The sequence below is a fragment of the Pelecanus crispus genome, chromosome 3 (assembly GCF_030463565.1).
Source record: "Pelecanus crispus isolate bPelCri1 chromosome 3, bPelCri1.pri, whole genome shotgun sequence".
Taxonomy (NCBI): Eukaryota; Metazoa; Chordata; class Aves; order Pelecaniformes; family Pelecanidae; genus Pelecanus; species Pelecanus crispus.
The window spans coordinates 84,459,125-84,474,167 of NC_134645.1; the positions used below are offsets into that span (position 1 = coordinate 84,459,125).

The window sequence follows — 15,043 nt, forward strand, 5'->3', positions numbered from 1 at the left end:
GATTCATCTTACATACTTGTAGTCACCTACATATTAAGTGTCTAGACCAAGGTACTCATCTAAGCTTCTCTATAGTCAATGGGAAAAGTTTAATAACTCTGGAGAACACTGTCCTTCTAGGACAGTTACTTAAGGTAGAATGGAAGGACTGCTTTCCATTTCTTTCTAGTGCCAATAAAAGGCAACTAGATGACTACTTGAGAGGAGAGCAAGTGTCTACATTTTGGAGTGTGGAGAAACCTGCCCTATATGTTTCAAAAACTACATATTTCTTAGTAAAACAAATCATCTGGGGGGGGCTGTTTTCCAGCTTTGAGACCAAAACACAGGATCTTATTATATCTTCCTATTAAATTCTCTCAAACAGTTGAGATTCTTTCTTCACCAACCCACCAATTTACCAATCTGTTGGTAAATTTACCACTCACCAATCTATTGCTAGTACAGTCCTACGCCACACATTTTGAGAAACCTCAGGAATACAACCAGTTCCTGATTTTACTGATTATCAATTTAAGGATGCCACGCTTCATTTTACAATTCTTATATCTATAGAGTAATAAATTATCTTTGCTGCACATTTTACCTATGAAGTGAGACTAGCTACATTAACAGTTGATAACATTATTAAAATAGGGTTTGTGTAATGCAATACAGTGTAAGAAAATAGAATATTAAAAATTTGAATTACAAATACGTAGTAACAGGAGGCTTTTAATGACTTGATTCCATCACTAATGTCAACAAATGTAAAAATAACAAAAAACATCTCAAATCACATGATATTACAACTGCAGTATTTGTAGGTTCTAGTGGTTTTGCCATTAGATTTATTCCACTAAAAGTTAGCAATTCAACTGATCAAAATAATTCTATATTTCTGAAAGGAAAATTGAAGACTTGAAGATTAAGACCAAGAGTCTTAATGTTTTTTGGAAGTGTTAGGAAATTTAATTAGAGTATTTAGAAATCAAGCTCTAACCTGGAAATAAATCCAGAAATCCATTATTAGCTGAATAAGAATGTAAAAAATAATGGCCTCAATACTGTAGATGAGATGAGCCTTGTAGTTTCCTTTCAATCCTCCTTTCATCTTTGATTATCTGTTTTGAAAAGACAGCCACTGAGACAGCCAAATCTTCTTCATTATGAAAAGGCTGTACAAAAAAAAAAATTCTCCTTAATTTCAGAAGAGATATTTCTTGTACAAGGCACCTGTGACTGGAAGAGGAAGCTATAACTGAAATTTCAGTGTTTCCTCTGCTAACTTCTGATTTTATGGGATTTATGGATAGCTAGACCCCTGACTAGAATACCATTGTAGGATTGCACATCTATAATGATCTATGCTCAGCATCTCTGTATTTCAAGGAACAAAACTGCATCAGAAATACTAGGTGTAGCCATAAAATAAATTAAGGGACCAAAATGGATTTGTTCAGTCCAAGTAAATTCCTCAGCAATTCAACCTGGATAAAAATACACTTGAATGATAACTACCTCGATAGGCTTACATAGAAGTTCTAGCATCAAAGAAACTATTCTCAGAGCTTCCTTGCCAGATAAGGTAAAGGGGTAAAAGACGAGTTAGAAAGCCTTCCCAACAAATCACAGAAAACATTTGGTGCTAGTCTTCCTTCTTCACAGAAAGTTCCTTTAGGGATGCATATTCTTTTTTCAGAAAGTGGAAATGTATGAAAGAGTACATGAAACTTCTATCAGATGTTTCATATAGAAGCTTCTCAAGAGTTTTGGAAGATTCCTTGTAAGTCAAGGAAGGTAAGTGTGTCTTGTATCAAAAAAAAAAAGAAAAAAACCAAACCACCAAAACCAGACAGACATAGAAACAAAAAGACAGTGAGAGCAAGAGAAAGAGGAACAGAACAGTTTCTATCTTACCACTGTCCTTTTGTTGAACAAGTAACAAGAGTTCTTCAAAGACAGACCAAAAAAGTTAAGTCTTCAAAGGCCTCCAGGATGTTTGCTGCATTTTATAGCTCACTGAGGGGGACCTGATTACAGTTCTCAAATGCAAAGATAGACTACATAAATACAAATATTTTAAGGTAAGCGATACTATATCCTTTATTAATTTTCACAATGGCTAGTTTCTAACTGGAAATAATAGTTTACTAGTAGCATGTATTAACACAATAAAAGCTCTCATGCTCCCCTCAAATCACAATGACTCACAACAGAATTCACATAACATCTGGATTTTGGTTGCCAATTACATTTAGATATCTATTATGAGAACTTAAGTCAAATTCAGCATAAAAGAAAATATTTATGATCATCACCATTATTATGAACGACTGTCTCAGCTTTTAAGATTTGAAAAAAAATAACCTCCCATAATTTTCTATACAATAAATTGATGAGTAAATTGAAAGATCACATGCCATATCTGAACAAATAAAAAAATGCTAAGAAATATGTTGTCGATCTTTGGTCCAATGTGTTCATGGGCAGATATTCCTCTAATCAGTAGGCTACTCTGATCATAAAGAACTGGCTGCTCACAGCTTGGACAGGTGTATTCTTTGCTGGGTAAAAAACTGTCTGGGTTGCCGAGCCCAAAGAGTTGTGAATGGAGTTAATCCAGTTGGCAGCCAGTCACAAGTGGTGTTCCCCAGGGGAACTGAGGTATTGGGGCCAGTTCTGTTTAATAGCTTTATGAATGATCTGGATGATGGGATTGAGTGCACCCTCAATAAGGTTGCAGACAACACCAAGTTGGGCAGAAGTGTTGATCTGCTTGAGGGTAGGAAGGCTCTGCAGAGGGATCTGGACATGCTGGATTGATGGGCCAAGGCCAACTGTATGAGATTCAACAAGGCTAAGTGCCAGGTCCTGCACTTGGGTCATAAAACCCCCATGCAATGCTACAGACTTGGGGAAGAGTGGCTGGAAAGCTGCCCGGCAGAAAAGGACCTGGGGGTGTTGGTTGACAACCAGCTGAATATGACCCAACAGTGTGCCCAGGTGCCAAGAAGGCCAACAGCATCCTGGCTTGTATCAGGAATACGGTGGTCATCAGGACTAGCGAAGTGATTGTCCCCTTGTACTTGACACTGGTGAGGCCGCACCTGGAATACTGTGTCCAGTTCTGAGCCCCTCACTACAAGAAAGACATTGAGGTGCTGGAGCGTGTTCAGAGGCGGGCAACGAAGCTGGTGAAGGGTCTGGAGCACAGGCCTTATGAGGAGCGGCTGAGGGAACTGGGATTATTTAGCCTGGAGAAGAGGAGGCTGAGGGGAGACCTTCTCGCTCTCTACAACTACCTGAAAGGAGGTTGTAGTGAGGTGGGTGTTGGTCTCTTCTCCCATGTAGTTAGCGATAGGATGAGAGGAAATAGCCTCAAGTTGCACCAGGGGAGATTTAGACTGGATATGAGCAAAAATTTCTTACTGAAAGAGTGGTCAAGCCGGAACAGGCTGCCCAGGGAAGTGGTTGAGTTACCATCCCTGCAGGTATCTAAAAGATGTGTAGATGTGGAGCTTAGGGACATGGATTAGTGGTGGACTTGGTAGTGTTAGGTTAAATGTTGGACTCAATGATCTTAAGGGTCTTTTCCAACCTAAACGATTCTATGATTCTAAAGCACAGTTTAGTATATTTTTTTAATAAATCAGTAATCTATATTGTGCAGATTAAGGATCTTGAATACATTAAATACAAGTTCAATTAATGCATGGATACTGAAAAATGCTTAAAAGGCATCCATATCCAATAAAGCTTATGTAATTATTACCATAGGCGTATTGCAAAAAGGATGGTTTAACTAATCTCGACAAGCATTCTGTTTGGAGCAATGAATAACTCTGGAGAAGAAATTCATCAGTATAATAATACTTTAGGTGGTGTCCAGAGCAATTCTGGTGTTGGAAATATTTCTCTACACAAAGCAATGCTAATGCAGTTGGACAACACCTCAGTAGTACCATGTATAAACTGACAAGGCAGAACCAAAAGTTCAACTCTGCTAATGAATGGAGGCTTTCAGGCTGCTTCAGTGGGCAGGAACTCAACACTGAAGGTTGCTCATATGGCAGTATCTCACACAAAACTGGCTAAACTGAGAGCCAGTTCACTCTGGAGAATTGTTTCTGAATCACATTCCCAGGATGAGTCATAGATCAAATCTGCAAACTTTACATGGCTACTTGGTGATAGATCTGTTTGCTCTGAAGAGAAACAATTTCTTTTTTTTTCAGACTCTGATAGTTAAAATGTTCTCACATGTACTCTCAATTTCCTAAACAAACCCTAAGTCTGAAATCTGTCTTTCATACAGAATGCTGTTTACAGTTGAAGGTTTCTCTATGATCTAGTTCAGCTCCCTTTCTCACCTTACTCATGATCTGAAGAGAGACACAGAGAGAAAAAAGCTGAAAAAAGGAAAGTGTTCTTTCCCTGCCTCCTGGGGGAAAGCAGCAGGAGAAGGAGAGAAAGGTGATAAGACTAGACAGCGATTAGTTATGCATTTCTGAGGAGAAAGCCTTGCAACCAAGCATATGATCAGAACCTAGAGTTCAGTCATTCTCTTACAACTGGTCTTGTCAGCAGTGCCATTACAGGTCCTGAAGAGGCCAGAAAGTGAAGTGCATCAAGTGAGAGAAAGGAAACAAATGGCTTACCAGTTAAGACAAAACCTACAATAATGCATAACGACAACATACGTTCTGGAAGTATCAGCAGCTACATTGCTGTTGATTTTCTCATCCTCACACCTCCAAACGTCTAGGCAACAGAACTCACTTCCCAAAGGCGTGGATTCCCAGTGGCATTCACCTTTAGAAGGGTGATATAAGATCACCCTGCCATGAAAAGGGACACCCTCTGCTCCCCTTGCATCTGTTCTAGCATTCTAGCAGTCAGAGCAGCTTTCTTCACAACTGAAAAGTAAACATGCAACGACAAAAAAATTCATTTTCAGTTGGATCAGAAAGCTGGACTGACTCTTGCCACAGCCCTATGATATGCAGAGGCAACAGAACTTGAGGTTGAATGCAGGAGAAGAGGTTGGACTACTCACAGTTATACTGGCTTAAGTTCATCCCAAAACAATACAGCTATTGAGAGATATGACCAGAAGCAAAATGCAGTGATTTGTAGTGATTAAACTCCATCTGACTTCAAAGAATAAAAACCCTATTTTTCCTGTCTTCAGTAGAATCACTATATAGTCTCAAAAAAAAAAAAAAAATTAGTTTCTCTTAATGACAAAATGATTTTTCAAATATCTAGATTATGACAATCCTCCGAACCAGCTACATTTGGTAGAAATTCTTGTCTTTTGCTGGCAAAAAATCCTGACACAATTTAGGACTCAAAGTGTGGACTGGATAATATTTGTATACCATCAGCCTTGACTTTCTATGGACAGATGTACAGTTAATTAGAAATTTTTTTCCCCTTCTGGGCTCTGATTTCTTGTATCCTGTATTTCTATCCAAGCAGCAATTAGATCTTGCTATATTTTACCATACTTTATACACTGAGAAAGACCAGCTTTATTCAGACAAACTCCATCAGGTACCTACAGTATGGATCATTAATGCATGTGCACTAAATAATGCCTATTGTTGTTGGATATAATTTTGAAAAATAATACAAATGTCAGCTTCTTGCTGGTATGTTCATTTTAGCCCTACATTGTGTTCACACTGAGAAATACTTATGGAACAGGAAAGCCAGATGGGACCATAGGTTACATAGCTTAGCCCACCTGATAGTTCTGTGGGGAGATCAGCATAAAACTTTTTCCCCTACAAATATTGGGGTAAGGCAGAAACAGATGCTGAGCTGTGGAAAATATTAATTGATCCAAAGACAAAGATGACTTTTCCTAATGCCAACTTTTAACTTATTTTTGATGTCTCTCTTCGACTTCCTTTCAAAAATAACTAGTGGGGACCCAATTCATATGTTAACTATTCAAATCAATATTTTAATTACTGTGACTGACTAATCTTGTTTTCACTGCGAAGTTATGTATATTTCTTTGAAAGGACCCCAAAAAGCATTTGTACATGTTTCATTGGTTTCTAACAGCTGTAGCTGGAGACAGGTGTAAATGATAAATATGAATCCTGTGATTTTGGAACATAATTATTCATGAATAGCACATGTTATCCAGAAGCTTATTAAGAGTGCTTACTATCTGGATATATGCCATAATGCAGTATAAATCTTTGTGTCCTGGTTTTGGCTGGGATAGAGTTAATTTTATCCCTAGTAGCAGGCATAGTGCTGTGGTTTGGATTTAGGATGAGAAGAATGTTGGTAACACACTGATGTTTTAGTTGTTGCTAGGTAGTGCTGACACTAGTCAAGGACTTTTCACCTTCCCATGCTCTGCTAGGTGCACAAGAAACTGGAAGGGGGCATAGCCAAGATAGTTAATCTGAACTGACCAAAGGGCTATTCCATATGATATGATGTCATGCTCAGTATATAAACTGAGGGGAGTTGGCTGGGGGCAGTGATCGCTGCTCGGGGACTGGCTGGGCATCGGTCTGTGGGTGGTGAGAGGTTGCATCACTTGTTTTTATCCTAGGTTTTGTTTCTCTCTCTCTCATCGTTCTCCTTTTCATTGCAATTTTTACTACTAATATCATTAGTAGTATTAGTACTTTATTTCAATTATTAAACTGTTCTTATCTGAACCAATGAGTTTTCTTACTTTTGCCCTTCCGATTCTCTTCCCATCCCACAGAGGGGGTAGGGTGAGCAAGCGGCTGTGTGGTGCTTAGTTGCCGACAGGGGCTAAACCACAACACTTTGCAGAAATGAAAAGTTGAGTAGTCTTTGTGTTCACCTTTTTCAGCCCATAATGTAAGAACAGGGGAAAAAGGGATAAGGAATGAGGAATGGGGAAAGTGAATGGAAAAGGCATGGGCATGAACAAAGGCAAGGGTGGAAAGGTAGTGGATTTCTACCACATTCCATCTTTTTTTTAGTTTCATGCCTCAGCACTGAGATGCAGCAGGCAGCCAAACATATGCTCTTATTTACTGCAGGAACAGTAATGGCTCTGAAAACCTCAGAGAAGGGAAAGGGTCAAGACAGCATAAAACCATTGCAGTCACTTTGTCCCAGTACCTAGAGAGTTGGTTGGAATGAGGCCCTTTATGTGAATTAGTTCTGCTTTCTGCCCTCAGATTCAAAAGAAAGACAGTTCACCTCAAAGAACTTAACGGTACCAAATTAATCTGAATTTCTTCTATTTAGAATTCACATGCACTGCTGCTCTTGTTATAGTCTGTGTTAATGCATCATCTAACCTACCTACCTCTACCTGGCTTCCTTGATCTTTTAAAGAAATAAGCGGATCAGTGAGGCAGAGGTGTTTTGAGGTCTCTGGACAAAGTCTATATCTCATTCTCATAGACTCTGGCTTTGCCAATTCTGTTCTTATAAGTGTATGGAGTGACCACAGACCTTGCTTCACAGGTTTGCAACTGTGCCTGCTTTTTTTGTAGATTCAGAGTAGTGGTGGTTAACTGAGTAGGTGTTCCTGCAAAGAGGAAATAATCATGGGAAAAGGGAAATAATGCATTTCAACTGTATGTGTTTCTAGTAGATAGGCCAAAACCATGATGATCAAAAAGAAAAAAAAAAAACAAACCCAAAAAACTACATAGTATTTATATTCAATTCCCTTTCTAGTCAAAAGTGCCACGTGTTTTTATGCGTAAGAACAAGTCTGTATTTGTTACATTCAAATGCTACTTATCTATAAAGTGAAATAATTTTAAAGCAAAGTGAACATGTATGTGTGGTATCTGCTACCAATTATTTTTTAAGCATTATCCAGACCAGCCACTTTTGAGGCTGGAACTCAAAAAATTGTTTTCCATTAGTCACTGTCAGTCAGTGGATATTTGAGGAGCTCAGAAGAGGTGTTTCTTTCATCTTTGACTTACCACAATTCCACCAAAGAATTGACACACTGCTAAACTTCATAATGTTTTATTTGCAGCACTCAACTAAAGGTTCTAAGTGTGTATATGCCCATGTGCTTGTATGTGCATACTTATTTGCTAAACAGATAAACACCATTTGCCTATTACAATGTTCAAACCCAGGTTTGAAAAACCCACTGAAGTTATACTGGCTTTATGCATGCCAATGCCAGCATCACTCATGGCAAAGGAATGGCGTTCATACATTTATTCTTGCTGCTATTGTTTCATTTATGTCAGGGGATCTGTCACTTGTACTCCAGTTGCAAGCAGTAGGAAAATTCCCCTACAACTCCTTCTTTCAGCCTTAAAAGACTATTTCTGAGATTTTGCAATGTATAGATAGAGCTGCATGCTATTTCCTTTAACAATAGTCTGAGAATTTGGAAGAGGGAGATAGACACTAAGTGCTGAATTGTTGCCCTCCAAAATTTCCTGAGGGAGGTGGTAACAAAATGGCCAGGATAAAAAGCGGAAGGGGAAGGAGGGAACTGGAAAGGGTCAGCAGCATGGATCTTTGTGGAGAAAAAGCAATGCAGGAAGAAATGGAGGATATTGTAGAAAAGTAGAACTGGAGCATAAAAATGGGTCCTGAAGAAGAAAAGGAAAGAAACTGGCAAATGTAAATGATAAATAGAATAGTCTATCAGATAATTCTAAGGTGTGTGAGTCAGCTTTCCTGAATTGGTCCCCTATCTGCCTTTCACCAACTGATCTTGAAAAAAATGCATTCTCTTCTAGTGCTTCAGCTTCCTTATCAGCAAAACAAGGATATAAAATAGATGACTCTCACAGAGATCTGAGAAGACTTTTACTTCGTGATACAGAAGTAATGACTCTAATCTACTGTGATTAGAGAGTGAAAAATTACTTTGTTTTTTACTATTTGGTATGCAAATGTCTAGTAATAACAACTGAGAAAACTTCCATTAGTGCATGGTGCTGTACAAAAACAAAGAAAAAAAAATCTGAAATTGAAAGGTACAGATATGAAAAATTATGAGAAAACCAAAGGTACATGCCAACTTTACAAAAAAAAAAAATCTTAAGATTGTAGACCACATATAAGCATATGTGCTGTTGTAGTTTCTCTGTGTGTTAGGATGTAGAACTGTGGTACAAATAGAAGCAGGGTGGAATTAACATGGTTCTCAATTTCAGAACTGTCATTCAGCAAGAAAACAGTGACTGGGATTTTGAGAAACATAGACTAAGAGACCATGGAAATCAGAGACAATGAAAAATCTGAGCTTTTTTATCCAAAAACAGCTAGTGTGAGATAAGTAACTTTCATGAAAATAATAAACTATTTTTATTTTATTCAAACAGGAAGGGAGACAGGCTTCTGAAACTTGAAAATGGTCAATAGTAATGAAAACAGCCAAGAGGAACGAAGAGAAGTTCATAACTAAGAAAAACTCCACAATCTGAGAAACACCAAAACACATATCAGGAGTGGAGACTACAAGCCTAGCAGCAGATATGGTTTAGAATTTACTTTCACATTTCTTTCCTTCTAATTCTTGGATAATACTAAGGTTTTCTTTGTTGTTTCCAATGAAATGGCCCACCAGACTCACCAGGCATTTAACAGACTTGTAAAACTACTTCCTTTCCATGCTCAGATTAGATAAGTAGGTCATAAAATGAGAAAGCATTGAAAATTTCCTCCACTTTCTGGCTTCTAAAAGGAGTTGTACTGTCATGTTTCCCAGACCATGAGGAGGCATTCAGTTATCTGGAGTACCTAATAAACCTCTGGAGACAATATTTTCCTTTTTTATCAAAGCTATTTCCCAGGGATGTTTGACTCACAAGGATAACAGCATTTTCAACATATATCTCCTATACTTCCCAAGATTTTAACTTTAGCAGGTTTTAATCTAGCAGTTAGTTTGTCTGATTCCCGTTTAGGTTCTCCTTCAAAAAACACTCTTCTTTTGTTTTAGCACCACACAGATTTAGCCAGGTTCCAAAGTTTTTTTAAGAAAGAATTCAATGGACTGCTATATAGATAATTTATGCAGAAATTACTGTCAGTCTCAGGGACAGCTACTGAGCCTCACTGTGATTGGAACTAATAACTATTACCAAGATATGATAATTTCATTTAACATTAGGAAACCATCTGGTGCCTTCATTTCTTGTTATAACATAATGCCACTGTTTTACTGAATCCACTCATTAAAACAAGACAAAGCAGCTAAGGAAAAACATACACACAGATGACAAATTTATCCTTTCAATCATCTTTGTGCAACCTCCCCCAGAAGTCATACTCTCATAGATTTTTGAAGTAGGAGGGGGACTACTAAAATCTAATCTGAGCTCTTGTATAATGAAGGCTATCTATTTCATTGAGTATCCTCTAAATCAGAAGCATAACATGTTTGGGCTATGCTGTAACTATTTTCCTCACAATGGCTGCATGTGATGGATGGATCCAGCCCACTCCTAGATAAGTTGTACCAGTGGTTAATTACTCTCACTCTTAAAAATATGCACCTTATTTCTAATCTGAATTTGCCTAACTTCAGTTTGGAAACATTTGATCTCATTATGCCTTTATCTGCTAGATTAAACAGTCATCTGCTGTCAGTCTCATTCCCATTATGGCACTTACAGCCCACAATCAAGTCACCTTTTAACCTTCTCCTCAGCAGATTAAACAGACCGATCTTTAGCCTCTAACTACAATGCTTATTTCCAGACCTACAGTCATTCTTTCACCTTTAATGAACTCTTTCAAATTTTAAACAGATTTTGGAAGTGTTGTCACCAGAACAGGATGCAATAGTTAATTAATAGTTTCCCTAATGCCATATAAAAATGCAATGTTATTTCCTACTTGATATTCACTTGTCTATATATCAGAGAATATAATATATAGCATTTAAAACCCTCCTTTAGCTCACTGATAAAACAGGAAGTATTCCAAAAGGAATTTTAAATGTGAATATTTATCCTGGTTTTTTACACACAATACAGAAAATGTATGCAACTCTTCTGTCTTTCCTATACTATCTATACTTTTCTATACTATCTACATGCGGTGTCACTTCTGTCACTTAAGATATTTTTCTGATAGTTTTTGTCTTCCTTTATCAGATTCCTGTTCTTAAGTGCTTTTTATATTATCATTTAGTAGTAGTATCTATGAGCTGTTCAACTCTGGTAGTACCTTTTAATGCAATTCCACTTACAGTCTTATTTTAAAATATTTTCTTGCATTTTCATTTTCTTCATGTAAGGAAATTACATTCCTGAAGCAATTTGCTGATACAAAACAGAAGTATATTCTGAAAACACACAAATATAGATATACTATGTGGACCAGAACCATAGCGTTCTTTTTTCTGATAACTCAACCTCATTAGGTAAAAATACCTTATTTTACCAGAAAGTTTAGTCTAACAGATAGACTGTATAAAAATGTTTTGGTTTATCTTTTATGGAATATATATTTAATCAGATAGTATTTCTTACACAGGTATCTGTAGTGAATAACACTTACATCAAGAAAACTCTCATTTCCACCTGGAAGTTGCTTCAGACCCTGAATGAATCAAATGAGGTTATATAGTTTCCGTTTAATTTTTGAGCATGATTTTCACTTATTGGCTGAACTACAAGAACATTGTAGTTACTTCTAATGTTTAAGTTTGCATCCATTTCATTGGGTAAATAATACCAATTAATTTACATATTACTACATAAGATAGTAAACATCAGAAAAATATTTGTAATCATTTGGTTGCTAGCTGTTAGTAGTTGGTTGCTAGCTAAGTTAGTAGTTAATAAGTTCTTAACTACCAGTCTATTTTCATGTCACAAAACACTTACTAATCATGAGCTGTTCATACATAAAGCCCAGAAAATATTTGTTCAACAGAATAAATGTTAATTTGACCTAAAATGTATCAGCTGAATAAAGAAATCCTGTGTTTTGTTCCGATTTCTCTTTTTCATTCATAGTGAAGAAGAATTCATTAATGTACTAAAAGGAATACCAAATTATGTGATGTGACACCATAAATCTGTTGTGTATAAATCTAGGTTATTTCAACTGCAAACAAAAATCTTCTATGCAGGATGTGTAATTGCTGTTTCATTAGAAGTAAGTCCTCTCTAGTTTTTGGATACAATATACTAAATAAACACAAAATATAACTAGATAAATAGGAACAGAAGAAGAAAGAGAGCAGAAAGAAAGAATTGTGCAGAAAAGGCAGTAGTATATTAATATGCAGAGGGGAAAAACATCTAGAGAATGAGAAATAGTCTCTGTGAGCTTAAAAAACCCATAGATTATGCGCATACAAAAAAGGAAAAAGAGTGAACAAGAGAGAAAATTAAGGGTGGGGAGAAGGAAAACTAATAGCGAAGAAGATGCAGAGAAAATTACTTCAGGCAACCAGAAGGAAAGATGCTGCTAATTTAAACTTGCTGCCTTATATTTTAAAGTCCACAGTTTGAATGTTCAAAGTTTACTCCAGACAAAACTGAAATTAAAGCCCTGTAGTGTTTTCTGGTAACTCAGTAAATACCTTGTGTCATCTCTTTATGTTCTGAGACTTAAATAATTTTGACTCTTTCAAAAACCTCAGTCTTTAAACTTTCATGTTGTTTCTTTTAACTGCTTCACATATATCCTGACATTAAGAGACCTCTAATTGATTAGTTAGTTCTAGTAACTTCATCAGCTCCTTTTTCAACAAGTATTCTGGGGAAATACTCAGAACCTTCCCAATGTATGCTCTAAGTTAAGCAGCCTAAACTTATCTTAGATACTGAAGTCGAATTCATTTTTATTTCCAAGCAGAAGCTGAAAGCCCTATAATTGTTTTTAAAGATTAAAACTATGTGTACACTTCAGTTGGCTCTAAGGTTATAAGATTAAATAGTGACTATTTAGCCTTGATATCTCAACAAATTTTGCACTCTCTGAATCTGATTAGAGGAACTGAGCACACATCCCTCAATTTCTGCACCAGTTTACAAGTTACCTTGGACCTCAGTTTGTCTATTTCAAATGCAAATGTAACAGTCACCACAAAGCTTTAGGTGACAGTATAACAACTCATAAAACCAGAATATACTAGCTAAAAGTCTTCAAAACATACCAAAGATCAGCCAAATATTGTTAAACAGCTCGCTCTTCGGAAGATCTGAGACATCTCTGTGCTATCAAACATAAAGAGTTATAGAACAAACCATCCTCTCTCCCTTCATGCATACTTCTCACTAATTTAAGCCCACTTAAATGCTTGATGAAGAAAAGAAACATTTCTGTCTAATCCAGCAGCATATTTCACTATATTTCAAATTGCATGATCTTAGTAACAGGCTAAAAGCAATAGGAAAACTGGAAGAAACTGAGCTTTTTATATGGCCCCCAAACTTTATTCAAAAGTGTCTAAACAATACAAAGTCCAAGAGGTTTTTCTCAGTCCAACCACTAATATCCTTAGTGTAGTCCAGTTGCTTGAACAAAGACTATGATTAAGTATAATGCTATTGAACTGATACTGTAATTCCTAATCCAACAAAATTTACTCTTGCACACAGCCATAGATCTGTCTGAGCGGTGTTCAGGTTTCTTCACCTAATCCACTGATATAAATTCAATTCTTTAAGCAAAAATAATCAAAGCAATTGCCTTTTCTTTCCCATGAGAGAGTTCTCATTTGCTTCCTTTGGTATCTTGGAAATCCGCAAAAAAGTGATTTTCAGTTGCTTTTGACAGCAGTAGGAATCATATCCATTGCTCCTCAGCAAGATGCACAAACTTTCCCCCCACAATCGGGATACAGGATCTTTTCAAACAGAATATAAAGCTTACCTTGAAGAAAGTCATAGTTGCTCCATCTTCAACTGCCCCATACTCTATCTTTGTCTGTTTGGCCAAATCGTCAGCAGAATCAATAGGGGATTCCATACGTTCCACTGTCAGAAAGGCGGCTAGGTTAGCAGTGTACGAGGAAATGATGATAAGTGTGAAAAACCACCAAATGCCTCCCACTATCCTGGTGGAGAGGGCTTTGGGCATGAGCTCAGAACCTAACGAAAACCAGGGGAGAAAGGTGAAACCAATGCACAGAAAACAATTAATAAGTGTTCAGCACTTTTTGCCACAGTGGGGAGATGGAATCACTGTGCAAAAAAATCTTTAAGCTACAGGCTTACATGTACTGCTTGTACAAACACACAGAACTGAAATGAAAAATAAGAACTGGTTACACTTACAAAGACAAATCTTTTTGGAGCTGTGGGAACCAAAAGATAGTAATGGGAGACTCAATGATCAGTGCCTTTTTAAAATTTATAGAGAGAGATATATATATAGCAATGTGAGAAAAGCAGTGACTTGAACTGGCTTTCCAGAAAAAATCCTAGCTGGTCTGAACACCTAAGTTAATACTAATATTGAAGCATTTATACAGTTCTTTATCTTCAAGGCACTAAACAAACATTATTTAAGTACTTCGTAAAAACTGGCTTGGGTAAATAAAAATAAGCTATTGATAAAAGGAGCAGATATAAAATAAAGTATTTCATATCTGAAATACAAAATCCGAAATCTATTATAAATACACTTTTGACTTTTGCCATTTGTATTGCTGTAAAGTGTTGTTTACTGACTGCTAAGATAAAAAAATGAACATCTCCCATCTCTATAGTTAGCCCCACAATTTCAGATAAATATGGGTGGCTATGCCACACACTTAATTTGATAAAGCAGCAATGAAAATATTAGACTACTATGCGTAAACTAGATAAAGATAGATTAAAATGCATTGCTGGAGTTGCCTGCTCATGGCACTAAAGAACGGAGGGGGCGACAGACACTGTATAGTAATTTGCATAATTATTAATGCTAATTTAGAGTCTAATGAGACAAATTGAAGCACTTAAACGCCTCTTGTGCCTAGTTACTAAAAATAGGAAAAAATAAAATTCAATGTAATTTACAACCACAATATTTATTATAAATGAGCATGTATGGATTTTTTTCCATAACGTTATAATTGAATGGATGAAATTTCTAATGATGTCAAATAAACAATTTCAAG

The 15,043-nt window shown here is 36.7% G+C and overlaps 1 protein-coding gene across 1 annotated transcript in view; it reads right to left on the bottom strand.

Moving 5' to 3' along the window:
- Positions 1-15,043, bottom strand: part of GRIK2 (glutamate ionotropic receptor kainate type subunit 2) — a 449,336-nt gene that overhangs the window by 83,223 nt on the left and 351,070 nt on the right. Inside the window, 1 exon segment of the mRNA XM_075708130.1 lies at positions 13,813-14,030. Within this exon segment, the coding sequence (XP_075564245.1) occupies positions 13,813-14,030 (218 nt within the window).